This window comes from Pteronotus mesoamericanus, unplaced genomic scaffold, assembly GCF_021234165.1.
Source record: "Pteronotus mesoamericanus isolate MK-2021 breed Mesoamerican mustached bat unplaced genomic scaffold, CSHL_Meso_final scaffold_232, whole genome shotgun sequence".
Taxonomy (NCBI): domain Eukaryota; kingdom Metazoa; phylum Chordata; class Mammalia; order Chiroptera; family Mormoopidae; genus Pteronotus; species Pteronotus mesoamericanus.
Window position 1 is genome coordinate 12,538,935 of NW_026555311.1, and position 19,577 is coordinate 12,558,511.

The window sequence follows — 19,577 nt, forward strand, 5'->3', positions numbered from 1 at the left end:
AGTATGAATGTGTCCTTAAGCCAAATGACATATGGCATAAATGGGAGGATAATATGAAGAAGACTGGGTTTACAGAAATATATGCAGAATTCAGAATTCCATGGGAAGAGGAGAGTAACTCCCTTTACGTCAATGTTGACTGCACCATCTGCAGTTCTTATCCCCAAGGTGTCTGTCATTCTGTTCCCTGTAATTCCCCGCTGGTCAGGCAGAAACATGATTCACAGCAAAGACCTTCCTGTTCTGCGAGCTGCTGAAAACGTCAGCATATTATTAGGCTGTGTTACAATGTATGTTGTATCCAAATCACAGATAACTATGTATCCTCCCCATATTCTGCACTGATCAAACCTGCCAAGAAGATTAAATTAGTTCTGGACCACAGTTTAACAGCATGTAGCTGTTGTGGCATGAGGCCAGAATAGGGATAAGCAGGATGAGAAAGACACTCTGAGAAGCCATCTCATATGAGAAAGAGCCAAACAGCCAGGGAACCTCGGAGGCAGGAAACAGGGCATAGGTCTGCCTCCAGGTGACTGTTAACAGGAAACCTCCGGCCTGAGGCTGACGCTCAGCTGCCGGGGGATAACCTGGCCCTTGTTTTCCATGCATGGTGACACCCAGTTTCCATGTGGCCCTGGAGACCTCAGGGGCAAGATTTCAGGTGGTCCCAGGCTGGCAGGGCCTGGCCATTGGTGGAGGTAAACATCTCTGGAGAGGTTCCTCAGCCTTGCACAATGCTGTTTGGGACAGGGAAATTAGGGGAACCCTGTGCCCTGTAGGGTACTAAGCAGCATCCCTGACTTCTCCATTTGATGCCAGAAACAACCAAAAAGTCAGACTCTTGCAAAGCGGGGAGGGGTACAAATTGCCCTGTGTGTAAATCTCTGCTCTAAGGAAAATGAGCATCTTCAGGTTAAAAACAAATTTTCACAAACACCGCAAGGAAAGACTCCACCATGAGAGGCAGGAGAAACAACAGACTAGATATTTCACATGGTGGAATTCTCAGAATATAAAATAACTTTTATATGTCTAAGGAAATAAAAGATCCTTGAAAATATGAAAAAAAGGGGGATTAGGAGGAATTTTCTTGAAAAACATTGTAGGGAAAAGGAAATATCCTGAGCATCTGTGCTGAAAAGGTGGTATGTAAAGCACAAAGAAATAGATAATCTGTTATGTGGTTCTGGTCCTTAAAGAAATAGAGGAGTGTTGGGTATCTGTATACATACATAGAATAGCTATGACCAAAATTGAATTATAAATGCAATATAGAAGTGTAAGTTAAGGGCTTTTGGAATCTACCAGAAGAAATCAGAAAATACTTCACTGAAGGGATAGTGTTTGGACTAGACACCAAAGAATTGGAAGAATTTGGATATTCGGAGGTTTCTGAGAAAATATGTGGAAGAGCAAATATAGAGTTATGAAAGCAATGTTATGTTCAAGATATCGTTAAGAAGTGATATTAGTGCAGACCTTAATATAAAAACTCAAATCCAGTAAACTTTCAGTTGCTTTTCAAAAATAGATTTTAAGTGCCGCCTTTGTTTTTTTATCTATAATCACATGCTACAACACCCTTATGTAACAGTCATTCTAAAAACTAAAAAGTAATGAAATAATTTTTCTATATTTCAGACCCCTAAACAAAAAGGGCAGGGCCGGGGGCGGCCGGGGGGGTGGGTAGCATCATCTAGGATCTGTTACAGAATCTCCACTAATAAAATGCTGGTTATGCCATGATAGGGTCATCAGAATAAAATGTAAAAGTTCAGTCCTGACAATTCCCCACAACTTAAAGTTGTTTATTCATTAAAAAAATGACCCCATTAAAATAGGTAGCTTTTCCTTCACTGAAAGTACTCACTGAGACCTACTAATCCTGTATCAGGATTACTAGGGAACCACTAGAATTTCTAAATCAGGGTGGAAGTGAGAAGCTGAGGACTGCTCTGTGAGGCTCTATGCAGCCTACAGACATCCAGAAAGCAGAGCGAGAAGGCAGATTCATTTTCCGAACGTATGGATGATTCATCCTTTTCGGAAATCAAAGGTGGAGTCTGTTACCAGCCTATTATTTTATGCAGGATTCAGTCCATTACTTTATCAAGTCCAGAACATATTCTAATTTAAACTATTTTGTATACATATTGTGAGTTCCACTGGAAAAAAAAGTGCATCTTTTAAAAAATAGAAATAAATTCTGTACAAATACTTGACACTATTAAATTGTCAAACTTAACTTTGCCAGTTTTGTTAGTGTCTTCAGATGTTAACTAAGACCAGAATGTTCTTAGATTCAATTTAACATTTTATTAACTATTTTATATAAATATTTGCCAAATTACAATGCCATTTCATATTTAGATTTTATGTATTATGCCGCTACATATTACACCAGATGAAGTTTAAGTCCATAAGTACTGGGAACGTTCATAATTAATTAAGCTATTTGCCTTGGTGTTTTGGAACTTAATAAGTCAAATAGTTGAATTTTCTCGATCAACCGAAGCCATGTGGAAAAGCAGACATACGAGCTTGTGAATCTTACATTTCTCTTTTTGTTGTTTCAGCTGCAGTATTAAAGTATGAGAACAACGTCATGAATATCAGGCAGTTCAACTGTTCTCCTCATCCATACTGGCTTCCAAATTTCATGGATGTTTTCACTTGGTCTCTGCCATTTGTTGGGGAAAAAGGTATGTTGTGGAATCCTGAAATACTCTAAGTGACATGGTGTAGGAAGGAGAGGAGATGGGGGCTATTTTACCACGAAACGCTTTAATCTAACCCAGCGATTTTCAACTGATATGCCACAGTAAGCGCTCTGGTGCACCGCGAGAATTTTTAAAACACGCAATTCCAGACTATTTAGTCAGGGGCACGGACCTCTTTTTCTTTATATTGTCAAATAAAAACATGACAAGAGCCAATACAATAATAGCTGTCTGGTGTGAATGAACCAGAATTATACCTGTTTCTTGTTGGATTGGCAAAAAATACATTTTTCATGTGCCACAGAATTTTAGTAGTTAGTTTATATGTGCCATGAGATGAAAAGGGTTGAAAATCGTTGGCCTAACCAGTAACACTTACAAATTACACCGTGAGAGGTATGATTTGAAAGTGTCAGTGAGTATCTTATTAACAGAATACAATGAATGAAGGGCCGATAAAAGAAATAAGGAATATTAGGAGAATTAATATTCAGAGAATATAATAATCACAGAATAATATAATTAAAAAATAACAGACATAGTTTTAACTGGCCTCAAATCGTAATGACTACCTTTTTTAAAAATCTCTTTGTATTATAATTTAAAAATACTACTTTATTTTACAAACTACTCATCAAATTAAAAGATTGGAATAGCAGTGCTTTCTTCACATTTCTATAGTAGGAGTAATCATTGTATAATAGTGATTAATGACTACAATATTTTGAAAGACTACATGTACAACAACAAAAAAGTAGTTTATTAAAAACATAGTGGTCATTATTGTGTTAGAAGATGAGACAAATTTATATTTAAAACACAGTTTTCCACAAGAATTCGCCTGTCCGCCTTCCTCTCCTCCCCCTTTGTTTTGTTTTTATATTTTGACCTAAACCTCCGCAAAAGTTTGAGGAAGGACCAGCAGACACTGGGCTTGAGTTGTTGGTTCAGGAGGCCTTACGGCAATAGATTGGACCGTTTCTTCATGCAGCTTCACATGCATGACATTGGAAGGTGAATGGCATTGTAATAAAGATACGCATTTGCACATGTTTCAGAAATAGGATGTCCTTTGAGAGGATTATAGAGAACAGCTGGACATATTTCTGAAATATTGGTTTATTTATATTAATATCTATGTAATATTTATTTTCCTACAGTATTTGGTTTGTTTCTTTAAATGCATTTCTTTAAAATGACTAGGAAGTTATGAATTGTCAGCAAAGAAGTCTTTCCTTTGTATACCAAAATATATCTAAAGTAAATTTTAGTAGCCTCTGGTGAACGTCTCCGGCCCCACTTCATGGCACCAATCAGATCACAGAAGCTAGTTTCACCTATTGTGTTTCCTGGAGACAGAAGCAGTGCAAAGCTGACAGCTACGCACCCCTTTGATGCCCTTGAATTGATTTGTTTTCATTAGTTATTCAGATTTTGGTCATCTATGATAAAAGAACATAGTAATATAATTGTGTGCATAATTCACTTTTGATAATTAAACTGAATCTCTAGATTAAGGTTGGCTCCACTGAAGTTTTGCTCTTTATAATGTATCTTCAATTCCAGAAGAACATTGATTTTAAAAAGTAGCTCTTGAAGAAGTGGTGGACAAGCTTCTTTTCACATTCATGATAGAACCCAACGTAATTTCTAAAAATGTTAAATGTAAATAGTGTGCACATTAGTGTAAAAGTGATGCAATTCAACACTTTCACATAATCTATTTACTCAACTAAATTTCTTACTAAATTTACCTAACCTTTATTTTTAAAATATTTTTGATAATAAAATATAACAATATCTAATTAAAATATTCAGTTTTTAAATTAACATTCTCAAAATGACATAAAATATACCAGTCAATCAACAAAATTTATTAAACATAAATGACATGCCTATCACCTTGCTGGGTTCTCTGGAGAATTTTAAAAAATAAAAAATAAATTTAGAAAAAGAGATCCATCATGTATTTACATAGTCCCTGCTGACCAAAAGTCTGTAATCCGGTCTAAATCTAGAGCTCATTGTACAAAATTAACTAAGAATTCAAAAGTAGCTTCCCTCATAGATTTATAGTATATTTATTTTCTCCTTCATAGAATCACATCCACATATTTAATTTATTGTCTGTTGATCTGTAGCTCATAAACTTTACCGTTACATTTTGTAGACATGAGCTAATAACTTTATAAACATAGAGTCTACATGGAATCATAAAGCCTCTTAACTTTTATGACTTGGGTTTTATAGAAACTGTTTTGCAGGAGATTCTATATACAAAAAGGTAAGAAATGTTATTGCTAAGCTTTCTCATTAAAAATTCCAGAGTAATAATTAAGGCTATGATAGAAAATCTGGACTTCTTTTTCTGTTTGTTCTGTTTTTTTCTCTTTAGTGACTGAGATGCTGGTAAATGTTCTTAACATCTGCTCAGATGATGAACTAGGGTCGGAAGAAGATGGATTTGATGGTAAGAGACTTGAACCTTTGTGCAAATTTGCCAGATAAATTACATGGTGTCTCATAACTAACCCTATGAATGAATTTCTAAGACTTGGTGATTTTTTAAAAATTATAACATATGATTGAGATGAAAGATTATAATTTCTGTTTGTTTTGAAAAAATATAAGAAACAAAAACCATGGGAAAATTTTCCCATTACTCTGAAAACATTAAGTAGTGAACTATTGTAATAACCATTTCTCGATACCTCACAGAATTAAATAACTTTTTTGGACTCCTTGATTTAAGAAAATGTAATCCTTTATTTTTTCACAGATATTACCATTTACTGGGTAACTTTTAATTAAAAGTGCCCTTTAAGTGAGATTGCTCCTGTCAAGTATTCAAATTTTGATATCTGTCATAAAAGAAGATATTTACACACTGATATGTGGGTATTTATGCCAATCCCAATATTTTCTGTATCCCTAACAAGTAATGAATAAGCTATGAGGTTTTTAAAATTATTGTTTTTTAAGATGCTGTTTATATTCAGTTACCCTAGAAAAGTATGCTTGTTCTGTAAAAGACAAAGATAGAAAAATTACACTGGTCCTTATACAAGCACCCAGAAATGAATGGAAAAGTAGCAAAAGTGTAGTTCGAAGAGGAAAGTGCAAGGGCACACTTTATTTTCATAGACATTTAATAAGTACCTATTCTGTGTGGTGCGTTCAGAATTCCAAGATTCCTGTGACCTGATGAAATTGCAGTCGGGTTAGACAGACTGATATGTATACAGCTAATATCAATAAAATGAGACAAATAAAGGATGAAGGTAGTCAGGGAAAGAGATATTGTGGCGAGTTTAAATTGATACCTTTACCTTTAAACATTATACTCAGGTAAAATGAGAAGAGAAAGTGGCCCTTTCGGAAAGTTGTATCTGAACAGCATGATTTAATATTCACTTGGGTTCAATACAGGTTACATCTATAAATGCAAAATATCTAATACTGCAGGCAGAAGTAAAATAAAAGTATTTACTCACACATATAAATCTAGTTTATATACTTAAGTAAATTTAAAGTAGTACAGATATCCCCACCATCTCATAATTTTACTCCTGTAACTTTTCTTGTCTTTATTACTTGTCTCTATATACTATTCTCTAGTCATGTATCACATGGCATAAGAGTGAGAATATATATATATATTCTCTCTATATAGAATAGGGAGATTTTTTACAAGGTTAGAATTACCTAAAGAATAGTTGTAAAAACTTAAATATATTTATTTACTCTGGAATATTTAAGAGATCAGTGGATATTTTGAGCTTTACCAGATTCTAGATGTTTCTATGTTATAGCCACAGTTTGCTACTCTTAACTTTTGCATGGATACTGTTATCATTTAACAGATAAGATAATATTTTCATGATGGCAGAAACTTTTTTCCTAAAGAAAAGATGCCAGCCTGTTGAAATCTAAACCTTAAAAGTCAACAAACATTTTTCAATTTGTGCCTTTCCCTATGTTCTTTTCGTTCCTCAAAAGAAATTTCAATTAGCATTAATACAGTGATGGTCCTCTGTTAACACATCTCTATTGTAATTAAGTTCATTGGCCAATAATTATAATATAGACAATATAATAAATATGTATCATATTGTATAGAATAAGAAGACCTGCATAGGTTTGTAATTTACATTGATCCATTTGCTCAGTAAATATATATATCGAGCACTGACTATGTGCCAGGTATTGCAGCCAAAAATGCCTGCGCATTTCAACAGTACAGGTGTACCTACACAGTTCAATATTACCAAGACTCATTGTTTACTTCATTTAAAGTGAATTATTGTTATCCACTTTCTCAGTCACATTCATGAAAGGATACATTTGTGACTTACTCTGCTTTAAAATAATTAATTCCAATCAGTGTGCTCAGCTCATCAGCACTTGCTTTTTAGCCTGTTAAAGCCAATTATAGCCATGCACATCCTTTTCAAGACATTTGGAAGAATTTGTTCTTTCTAAGCAGACCTCTGAAATCTCACTCTGCCACATTTTTTTTTCAATTTTTAACCAGATCATATTGTTTTTATTTTTTGTTATAGGGTTCTTTTTTAGTGTGTTTTTTTCCATTACCATTTATCCCCTTTTTCCTACTTCCCCGCACAGTCACCACCCTGTTGTCCATGTCCCTGAGTCCTTTGTCCTTTTGGATCAGCCCCTGCACGCCCTCACCTCCCCTGCCCCTTCCATCAGCCTGCCCCCTGCCACATTTAAATCTTTTTTATCAGTCCTGAAGAGGAAAAGCTACTGCCTCTAAATACGATCTTTTAGCTCATATCTGATATATATGCCCTCTTAGGAGAATAAAAAGAAAGCAAAAGGATTAACTCAAGGTACGTTTAACTTAAGATATATTACATTTTTGAGTACGCAACCAGCAATGTTCTTTAGTACTTTATTTAATATGACACAAAAGCAACAGAGAAAGGTGCTTAAAAAGCAACTTGTAAAACTTCCCAGAACTCTTTGGCTCTCTCTGGAGCTGCAGTTTATTGGAGTTTCTTTTCCTTTTGTTGGTAATATTATTTTCAACCTTAGGATAAAGTTCCCAGTCCTCCCATCCTGCCCGTCCTGCATGCAGCCTGCAAAGCCTGTCCCCCTCTGCTCTGTGCTCTGCCTCTCAGGCTTGGGGGCTTATTGACTACACAGGTGAAAACAGAACTCAAGACATCGAAGGGCTTAATTAAAGCTCTTGCTCAAATCACTTCTGTTTATTCTAAGGGTGCCTGGATGGGGGGATCTCTATGAGTCATTTGTCTAGCCCTTCTCAATATTTTGCTGCATATCCAATGCCAACTGAAAAGTCAAATGTAGTAAGGTATCTTTACAACCCATGTCTGTCTTTTTATCTTAGCTTGAGTTCCTACTGTCTATAAAATCTGTAGAAAATAGGGGTTCTTCTCATTTTCTTAAGGAAAGAAAGGTATGGGATTAATTTTGCTTCTTTTCTCAGGTTCTTCAGCTCTCTTTTACCATTTAATGATGATGACAGAGGCTAACATGTGTTAGCCATCATTCTGTCATTTATATATTAACTCGACTCATTTTACCTTTGGACCAAAAATTTTATAAAAATGTATAATTATTAGCTGTCATTCATATGTGTATATATATATATATATATATATATATATATGAATATATATGAATTTACTAGGTGGTTTGTATTTTCGCTAATCCTCAAACAACCTGTTGATATGGATACTGTGATAATCCCTATTTTACAAGTGAGGTGTTTAGGACTTGGTGAGATGAGGGCCCAGGGCACAAAGCTAGTACAAGAGGGAGCCTGGATCCAAGCTGATGTCTGCCTGGTTCTCAGGCTCCTGAACTCTTCACCACCTGTGATTACAGTGCATGAAATCTTTTTCTTTGAAACAGCATGATGTTTTCTTTTTTTAACAAAACAATATTCATAACTAAACATAGTCCTGTTAAATGTACTGTAAAATAAAGAAATAGATATTTTGCATTATTGTTTGACCATGAAAGTCAAATAAGAATGAAACATGGAACAGTTTCATTCTATTCCTTTAACCACGGTTTACACTGAGAAGTTGAGTTTCATGATGTTAAAAATTTTGGTGTCCGAGAAGACAAAAAGTTCTCTGGCTTTTACGTAGGCTTCTCTGCTGGGTACAAATCACGTCATGAATCTCTCCTGCTCAGCTTCTGCCATACAACATAAAAGAATTTGATAGCCTATCCAGAAAAAGTTTGCTGTTTTCAATTGGTCTGTGGTTCTTTTATGTTGAAAATAAAATACAAAACTTCTATTATCTTGTAAAGTCTTGAAGCAGTTTAATGCCAATGCATGTCCTTTGAGGATCTAATTTATATGGTTTGGGGTCTTTGTTTCCTGTTTCCACTTCTGATTTTGGATGATAATATGATAATCTGGTTTCAATTTGGAGTTGGTATTCGCCAGAACGTTTAGAGGGAAGAAATCCAAGTGTATGTATCCCATTTGGTAGTTGATTCTCATTAATGAAGAAGACTTACTTCAGACCAAGGATTAGTAAGTGATCCCAAAGTCAGGGGTGGGAGGTGGGTGGCTGACTGCAATCAAGCAATTTGCATCACAAAGTCTTCTTTAAAGTTTGTTATTGTAATAAGGAAGTCAGGAGTTCCAGTAAGCATTAGAAACCCAATGACAGTTTCATGAGTTAGAAATATTTATTTGGAACTTTCTTTTAGGTCCTAAAATCTTAGACTCTGAGATCATTTTTTTATAGGTATATACAAATTATGTGTGAGACTATGATATGTGATAAGCCTGGCTAAAGAGTTGTGGAGGTGAAACTGAAATCCTTCAGAATACGAAAGAAAAAATAATAAAACAAATACATTTCCGGCCAAATATAGTTTCAGGCTGTACTGAAAGACTAATATTAAATTAAAATTTATGTCTCTTGCTTTCGTCTAAAGAGCAAACCACATGGTGGAACTCTCATCCTCTATCCACATTTTTGCCTTATTCTAATGTTAACCACAGGCAAGTCACTGAATACGGGATCAGAGCAGCCCTTTGCATGCCTTTAAGAAACCATCAAAATTGTATACAAGAAAATTATCTCTCTTCATCTGCTTTGAATTATTAGATGATTCTTCATATCTAATATCACGGATTCCAGAGTGTCTCTCCGCTTCTTTCTGTCTAACTTTAAAAAGTTATGCAGAACTTTTAAAAGTTCAAAGTTGGGAATTGGTGGGACTAACACAGCATCGCCTTTGAGGAATACTCCTATAAAGAGGGTTTGGTTAGGTCATTTTCTATCAAAACTGCATTTATTTGCCATGTGGAATGTTTGAGATGATTTTCATCTTAAAACTTTTCACTGCTTTGTGCATCTAGCAGCACCCATAGTTAGAGACATTCTCTTAGAACTCTTCTTGTGGCCATTACTGTTGTCATTTCTGAGTGAAGTATTTCAACACTCTATATTTCACATTCCCAGTCTGGGGGGAAAAAAAAGTTGTATGTCCTATGACGCTTGGGGAGAAAATAGCAAATTTTAATATAAAACATATAAGTAGATAGGCGTACAAAAACAAAAGAGCTCTGGGGAGCAGAGTGGCAGTGGGACTCTTTTTTGTCAGCACTTAGGTGTAACCCCCAGTTGGTAAACAGAGGAGTGACCTAATAGAAGTATTTTCTCAAATATTAATAAAAGTACTATTTGGAAAAAAGCACATAGTTTTTCTAAGCTTAGAAAAATGCTTGGAAAAGGAACCAAGGAACATAATAAAGTATCTGAAAGTTGAGGTGATTGGATATCAACAATGATGGTGTTAAAAACAAAAAGGGAAATATTCCAAACAGCTGTACAGGGTCTTAGCAACTACAGCGTCTGGAGGGTAAAGGAAACAAAAGTTGATTTGGATGGTTCAACTTAGGTGCCTCAGAGGATAAGAACATTTATGAAAAGACTCATGAGTTTCAGGAGAAAGATGAATTCAGTCACAGATAAGAGTTTGAGGGAAAGTGACATAGAATTCTGGAAATGTCCAAGCAGGATTTGAATGGAAAAGGAGTCCTGAAAATGGGGAACAAAATCTAGGCCTGTGACAGAGGCGTGGAATTAAAAGCTGCAGTTGAATCTGTTAAAAATGAAGTAGGCCTCTAAAGTTGCTGATATGGAAAGAAATATCAGAAAATGGAAGACTGAGCCTTAAGGTTAACCCTTCCTGATGAAGCTGGAGAAGAAAGACAAACAGCTGAAGGAGAAAGGCACGCTCAGGGAGAGAGCACAAGAACTAGGGTTGGTGTAGCAAGTTCAGGCAGCAGCTGTTTAAAAAAATATGCACCAAATGCAAAAAAAGACTGTGAGATACCAATCTGGCAAGAAAATAAAATACTAGGCTATGACTTTGGTTGTTAGACATCAGATTATGGAAAAGAGGCAAATAGAAATATTTATTTTATTTTTATAATAGCTAAAAAAGAAAATTGAAATCATTAGAAAAGAGCAAAATATAAAATTTATAGTATTTCAATTGTAATATTGTGTTCTGTTTTATTTTATATATATATATTTCTATGTAAAAATGTTTATTTATGGAATATTTTTTTTCTGTGTATTCAGTGGCAAACAAACACATGGTCTCTGCCTTCACTAAACTGAGAATGTAGTGCAGGAAGAAACCAACTTTAAATATGCTAATTTTACAGAGGATTTAGAGGGTCAGGGAGAGGCCATGAATTGGAATGACATATCTGATAACTAAGGGAGGACGCAGAGAGGACATCATTTTTGTCCTCTTCAAATACTGACAAGGAGAACAAAAGCACTCTTATGTGTTTTACTGCTGTGGGAAGTATGCCCATGTGAGAAATCCATATAATTTTTCCAGGAAATTATATACAAAGATGGGTATCACTTTACCAGCTTTAAGTTCTGTCATCTTTTTATAATAACTATATTATAGTTATTATAAGAAAGGAAAAAGAAGACATTTATAAAAAGAAGGATCATTCAGTATTTTGTCAAAGGCTTTGTAATTTCCTCTCCAGCTCTTGTTAATTAACTCTCAGTTTCTGTTGATTTTTCTCAATTATTTAATATTTTAGTGTATAACTTAGAAGCTAAATCATTCTTGTCACTGTAAATGTACTGTTTGTACTCTGTACTCTTTATAGTACAGGTAACTGCTTTTGTTCATCATGGTTATGCCATAAAAAGGAAACAAATTTGATTATCCAGTATATCATTAAAACTAAAACATGTTTAAAATGCATGGGCATTTACTAGGGAGTAGAGTATACATTCCCAGCATATTTGCAGCTATTGATTGTTTGTTTGAATCCTTGACAAACAAAAAGGTACCTGGTGTTAACCATCATATTGTAATCAGTATCATCAAATCTGGCTCATCGTATTTGATTACAATAATTAAAATCCTTTTAAGTTGCTAATTAAAATGATAACAACACAGGCATTAAAAAAGAGAAAGTGCTACTTTCTCTTCATATTGTACTGCCATGATTTTGCACAATGTGTTGTGTTTTTTTTTTACCTGGCATAATTTTCACATTGCATGTAAGTGCAGACTTTGTAAAAGAAACTGAAAGTTAAAAACCAGGCATATTGGCTTTTACGACTGTTAAGACTAATTGGTTGATAATGGGATAATGTTCACCATTGGTTAAAATATTGTTCACAGTAAAATAATATTCTAGAAAATACTTCACATTTACGTTTCCCAAGACACATGTGTTATGCACACATACAATATTTTTACATAATTTTAAAAACCATTAGTATTTGTAGCTCTTGAGCCTTCCATCAGCTCCTAGTGACACTGGGCAACTTACACTAAACATTAGCTATTGCCCCAGTTAAATGTATTTATGCAATTTATTTGAGAATGAAACCTATGTTACATAATAAGAAGGGAAATAAGCATGTACTCTATTAACCTTAATGTACAAGTTCTGTCCAGAAGGTATCCAGCCACGTAATATGAAAAATAGAGACATACATTAAAGAAGATACAAGAAACATTGTACATAGTACAATGATGCCTCAGTCCCTTCAAAGTAGGCACCTTGGGCCCTCACACAGTTCTCCCAGTAGCCATCAGCTGCCCTGTCATATTTTCCTGAATCTCACCAATGGTCTGAAATCTTCCCTTTCAAAGGTGATTTTAGTTTTGGAAAAGTTAGAAGTCACAGGGTGCCAGATTTGGGCTATAGGGGGCACTGAGTCACTTGGGTGATTTGATGTTTTGCCAAAAAACTCTGCACTGCAGGAGATAGTGATGGATGAGCGGGCACGTTGTGATGAAGCCACCAATCACCAGTTGTCCGTACCTGCAGCCTTCTAAATCATCTGAATAGTTTCGGTGGAGGAATGTTCAAGCTTAACATAACGGTTTGATGCAGACTTGTTGCTCTACTCTCTCAACCGTTTGAATGTGATGGCACACAATACACATACTCACTTAATGGCGTCTCTCCATCCCCCACGGACTAGTACAGTGACGTCATCATTGTTCACGCATGTGCATTCCAAGCCACTCTCCTTGGCTGCCCGGTTACATTGATGTTGCACAAATTGTTCTAGTTATATTAACAATGGCTGGACTTTTCAGACAGACCTCATATTTTTTGAAAGGCATTGAAGTAGGGAACTTTTTTCCTTCAACAAGGGCAGAGATGTCTCTGTGTCTTAGAAAACCATTACTGCTTACCAACAAGGTTGAGGTTACTGTCAAAAAGGCATTCTTCGTTGAGGGAACTGTAGTAGATAGTGTCAGCTTACTGAAAATTGGTGCCATAAGAAAAGAAGGTATATTTTTCTTGCGTTTTTGGCAGAGCTTTCATGATTCTTTTTATACTAATTCATTTTATAGGTCTAGGTTGTCAAACTGAAGATTGTACTTATGTGAGAATAAATAATAATTGATTAAACAGCTTCAGATAGATTTAGTGTTATGAGTCCAAAGTTTGTAAGGCATCCTTTTTAGTGGAATTGTTTGATCTCTGATGGCAGATTTAAACATACACAAAAAAAGTTTAATAAATACTCAGAAAAATCAAAATTTTAAAATTTTTATGAGGTCACCTATTTTGACTCTTCAAAATGTTTTGTTCTTTTGCCATTACTCTTAGTTCATGAGAAGCTATAAAAATTTTCTCCCAGCTTTTCCTAGAACTTTATAGAACTTTTGGCTCTGTTTGGTCAGCCCCTCTTTTGGGGGCAGCACATTTTTTTTCTCAAAGCAAAACAAGCATCATTCCGGCTGCTGTCATTCTCCCCTAGTGAACTTGCCATCCCCTGGGTCCCGCCTGTGGCTTGATTGGCACGAAACACAAATGAGGCCCCATCTTAGGCAGCTTGATAGTAATGGAAGTCCCACAATCTTTTATTTTATAGTAAGGAGTGTAAATGTTAGCATAACTGGAATATTCTTTTCTGCATAAGCATTTTCTTGCTCCTAATAATAATAGCAAACATTTTTTAGTACTTATGTATCAAAGATCTGTGCTACGAGCTTTAGCAGGTAGCGCAGTACCTGGCATGTGTGTGTGTTGAATGTTGAATGAACACATTACTTGTTTCATTATTCCACCAATGTACGAAGTCACTCAGCCTGCCACTATAATGAATACTGGAAAAGAAAGAATAAAAGAAGATAAAGTTTAGGGATTATGTAGCACATGGTTTGGCCTTGTAGTTTTATAAGGGCCAATTTGGAATATGCATTCTCAAATATACTAATGTATTTTGAAGGATCTTCTGTTGCTTTGAAAATGGGATATAAGACAGAATAGCCTTATGCCAAACATCACACCATTGCAGGCTTTATTACATGCTCAGATTTTAGTTGAGCTGAAAAACATATGGAAGAGATTCAGAAGAGTATGCGGTTTGCAGTGATTTGGAGTGAGTGGCTATCGTGTCCCCATTTTATCATTTATGGATGTGTAGTACAGCAGAGTTAGAATCAAAATTAGGTATTCCAGGTTTTAGGTTATAATCTTCAAAAAGATTAATTTTTACAGGGATTTTAAAATTTTGTTACGCTAAATGTGTTTTCCTCTGCCTAATAGAATAACCTACGTAAGCAGGCATACAGCTATTTTATGAGGGGCAGCACTTAACAAAATCTTTGGGCTTTGGACTGAGTTTTAACCAGCACTGACCCTAAATGGATGAACAAAGCAGATTTCCCAGGTTATGACTAGTCAAGGAGATCTTCTAACAACTATCAGTTCTAGAAACTGAGTAATCTAATTCTTAATAAAGCAGCAGTGTTCATGCCAGAGTATCGCTACTACGAGGATTATCCAAATGCATTTCAAGAGGAGTTTTAAGGGAATCCATTTTTACATTCTCAGCTTCCATGTATCCTCTTTCCTAAAAGTGATCATGAGAACTCACTTGGGCTGGAGGGTATGGGCCTCATTGCAGCTTCTCCTTTCCCACCTCCTCTTTCTCAATTGCCCTCTCCCATTTTAATAGAGGGCACACCCTAGACATATTTACTATGAACATGACTTTGAGATGCTTAGTACTGGAGTACTAACCAGAAATGCATTAGAAAAACCCTGAGTCTAGGAAGTCTTTTTAATCAAGGCAATGGAACCTCCCTCCCATCCCTATCATTAAAGGATGCATTCCAACAAAATTGTATATGCTTTTTAAATATTTGTAGACATATGTCATCTATTTGTGCCACCTAGCTTAATTATATACTGCTAATAATTATGATAATACACAGGAATTTTTGAACACTTAGGGCCTTATTATCTGAGGAAATTTTTAAAAATACATTTAATTTAAATTTCTCAACATATTTTCATGAAAGCACAATATGATGATAAAATAAAGTAGAAATATATAATTCACTAGCATAAAGGAAACAAAACAGGGAAATTGAAATGGAAATAGAATTTCAAAGAAAACAAACTAATGTAAAATTTCTAAATACCAATAAATGTCTTGTTCATGGATTTTTTTTCTTTTACTGGATAATGGTGGGATGAAATTGCTAAGATATTTATATGCCATTGGTAAAAATATATTTATATACATATATAAAATAATCATTTCATCTTAAAATGACAGTGTTTACAATATTATATATATTCTTTACAACTATTTAAACTTGGAGGTGGCAGTCCTATTTTTTGGAGGATATCCTTCTGTGGATGCATGGGTAACGTATGTAAAGGCTAGTTGTAAAGCTCTCCCATCAGTAAACACAATTACTCAGTGCTTCCGGTGCTGCCCCACAAGTGCCTGGTGGTCTAGGAAAATGTGGTGAAGCACTTGTCACGCTCATAGCCAAGGGCAAAACTGGGTGGACATCTAAGTAACTTTTGGATAACATCACTTTGTTGGGATATAGAAGCTCCATATTTGGTATTGGTAAACTGGGTTAGGAAAAGAAAAGACAAGTAAAAAAAAGGCTTACGGATTATATAGCACAGGTTTTGGTCCTGTAGTTTTTTATACAGGCCAGTTTGGAAAAAGCACTCTCCCAAACAAACAGTCTGTATACTCATAATTTCATCATCATCTAAGGTTTTTAGAGGCATTTGAAGTCATATTCTGTCTTTGCTTTATGTCTTATATTTCAAAGGCACTGATTTTGGATTGAACCAATTTTTGTCTTTAATGTAACACTGTAAAAGATATTTCTTATCTCACTACCTTATGCTTTGTTCTATCCATAGCCTTTATTCAAATTCAGTAATTGCTCTTTTCACAAAAAAATAAAATTTTGAGACTTTAAACTCCGTATAGTAATAATAAACTGTGATAAAATTTTACTTTCAATTAAAATAGTTTTCCCATAAAGGTAAACTCGGTCAATTATTAACAAATGTGGAAAAGTGGTGTTTTCTGTAATATTTTCTTAGAATTAGAAATAAAAGTTGAAAGAAATTTGAAGCCTATATTTTGCTGATAGGCTTCAAATTTCTTTCCTTTAAAAAAGTATGAAATGTTAGTGTATATGCACATTTCTTTATATAATATGTTTTATTTTAAAACATATGGTATGGATACACTTGTAGTAGCTAAGAGTCCTTGAAAGAAAGAAGCGTGAGACAATATAATGATGACGGGGAAAACTGCTTTTCCCCTTAAAGAGAAAACAACTCAATAACAATAACACTTTTTTAAAAGCTTTTTCACATTCTAATAATATATTTGAGTATGAAATTTGTATATAGCTGGTCATCGATTCTTATCATTGTAAAAAGGTATCAAAATCACTTGGAATCTGTTGGCTTGGGAGTGTGAAACAACATCTGAGCGGCACGCTTGTCTCCCGGGGCTGGTTGCAGAAGGTCAGGGGGCGGTGGCACTTCCCTTCCTTGTCTCCTTCAGCAAGTTCACACATCTCCCACATAGCACGGGGCATAAGAGGGGCGGAGAGCCCTCTCTTTCCAAAGCCCCTGTCATTTCCCTCAAAACTAAGCTCTTTCAAATATAGCTTTATTTTTGTATGTTTTATTACAGAGTGTTTCAAACATACAGGAATGTTGAAAGAATTTTATAGTTGGTACCCCGTCACTTTCTACAATTAACATTTGACTGTATTTGCTTTGCCACACATCTCTCTTTCCACCTGTCATTTAAAATTTTTCTTGCCTTTTGGGAGGGGGGAGTGACAGACAAAGTAAGTTCGTTTTATCTCTGGTGACAAAATTCAGTTTATCTCCCTGTGCTAATGTCTAAGCTCTTGTTTCCACACAGTGCTGTGCTACAGCCTTTACAGTTCAACCCCAGGCACCTCCCGCTTCTCTTCTGGCCCAGCCTCACCCCAAGGTACCCAGACTCCACTCACACCAGACTTCTCACCCGTGATCTGAACAAAACACGGATCACCAAGGCCTCCGTGTTTGAGAATCCTCCTTCTATGGAGAACACTCGTTTTCTCTGCTCTCGATTCTTCCAGATCCTTCCACTGTCATTATTTCAGTGAACATTTTTGTCAGGCCTCCAGGCAGTTAGCGTCTCCTTTCAGTGGTGTGCTGGTAAATGTTTAAAATCCTGTTTACCAGGGGAAAATGACCCTGGTTTGTGGCATTTGCAGATTTCCATGTCATAGATGATTCCTTTCTCAGCCGCTGATTTCAGGCTCCCAAAACAATGCTCTGAGCGTGGAGTTTGGAAGGGACTCGCTCAGTACACTCACTAGCCAACAGCAACCCACTGCAATTTCACTCTAATGTGTGTCACGGTCCATTGTCCCAGTTCACATGCTCTCCTACAGCAGAGACCATGCTTTCTTCTTGTTTCTGTGGGTAGCAGTTGGCACATGGCAGGCTACATAGAATAGGATTCACAAGAACGCTTGAATGAATGACTTGGGTGATAAATTGTATTCTACATAGTACTTTCCACTCACCCCTCATTCAGTTAGAACTGAGGAATTTATAGTAGCAGCTCACGGAGTGGGCACTGAGCCGGAGGACAAAGCCAGCACCTGTAACGTGCGCAGATGTCCATGTGGTGAGAGTCTCTGTCCACCCCACGCTTGGCCCCCATCGCTGTGGTGCTGCTCCAGTTCTTGAGCTCCTTTCACAGGCTGGAGTGACCCTGTGAGGATGTAACACTCACTCATCAGGCCTCTTGGCATAGACACCTTTACACAACTGCGTGAGAAGTCAGCAAGGTGCTAAGTTAAGGTCAGGAAGGACACATATTAAAAGAAAGTCTTCAGAGATCCCCCTCTCCGTACATTAGCCTCCTTTCCTTGAAGAAAATTGAGTGTGCGGGGTTGTCTAGATTCTAGAAATAACACAGTGATGCCCCAGGCATATCAGAATATTAGAACTTAAAAGTTAGAGTGACAGAAGCCAAAAAAAGAAGGGATAATTATTTGAATGGAAACACAAAATGAAATTTTACTTAAAATTATTAATTTTTTAAACATATAAAATGCTGCCTTTCAGTTTTGGCCTTCCAAGTTAAAATAAGTGATAAAAATCTTATTGATAAAAAAGAATTGCCATGATTTTTCATGTAAAAGGTATTTTATGTGTCTTCATTATTTAATATACTTAATTTTAATTTGAGCTTCTGTCGTACATTTTTACAACATAAACAGAACAAATACCAAGAATATTGAATATGGCCCTATATTTGCATGTTGCAGCTAGTAAAATTCTAAAAAGCATGCTATTTGCCTTGATCTTTCTGTTGAATTCTGACTGTGAGGACTTGCATTGGAACATCAGTATTTTAAAAAAGGGTTTTAATGAACTCTGGAAAACAACCAAAACCAGGAATAGCAATACTAAATATATAAGGACTTTATATCTGAACTTAAATCTATCCTGCTGTTGTTCAGCAACTTTGAGTTGAATTATATATCAATTCAGATGTTTTATTTGAATATTTTTTTTACTGTCTGTGAGGTTATAAATGTGTGGTACTAGTTTAATTCTGATTTTGGTTATTTGGAAAATATTGAAGGAAATTCTAGGATATCTGAGACATTAGTTTTTTATGGCTTTTCTTACACTATGATCAGCTTATTTGACTTTTTGAGTAAATATACTCTAATTTTATAAAAAGGGGTTTTGAAAAATCTAAAGAGAGATAGCGTTTCTTCATGAGAACAGCGCCGCAGCGTGCGGAGTCTCCGATGCTGGGAGTGCAGCTGTGCATACGTTAGGTGGAGTATCTGCTGTGTGCTTTCCAGTAAGTCATTTGATGTGAGAAAAAAAAATAAGGAATGACAAACCTGGCTCTGTTAGAATGCTCATTGTACATTGAAAATGTAATATTTATTTGAGCATTTTCTGAGCATTGGCTAATACTAAGCTCAGAAGAACAACTCTGCATACTTTATTTCCCTTCCAACTTACTG

General features: G+C 35.6%; 1 protein-coding gene across 2 annotated transcripts in view; it reads left to right on the forward strand.

Annotated features, from left to right (window-relative positions):
• PPP3CA (protein phosphatase 3 catalytic subunit alpha) overlaps nucleotides 1-19,577 on the forward strand; it is a 302,760-nt gene that overhangs the window by 266,042 nt on the left and 17,141 nt on the right. For both annotated transcript variants that reach the window (XM_054591684.1, XM_054591685.1), the window contains exons 9-10: nucleotides 2,580-2,705; nucleotides 5,119-5,193. In XM_054591684.1, the coding sequence (XP_054447659.1) occupies nucleotides 2,580-2,705; nucleotides 5,119-5,193 (201 nt within the window). The remainder of the gene's footprint in view (nucleotides 1-2,579; nucleotides 2,706-5,118; nucleotides 5,194-19,577) is intronic.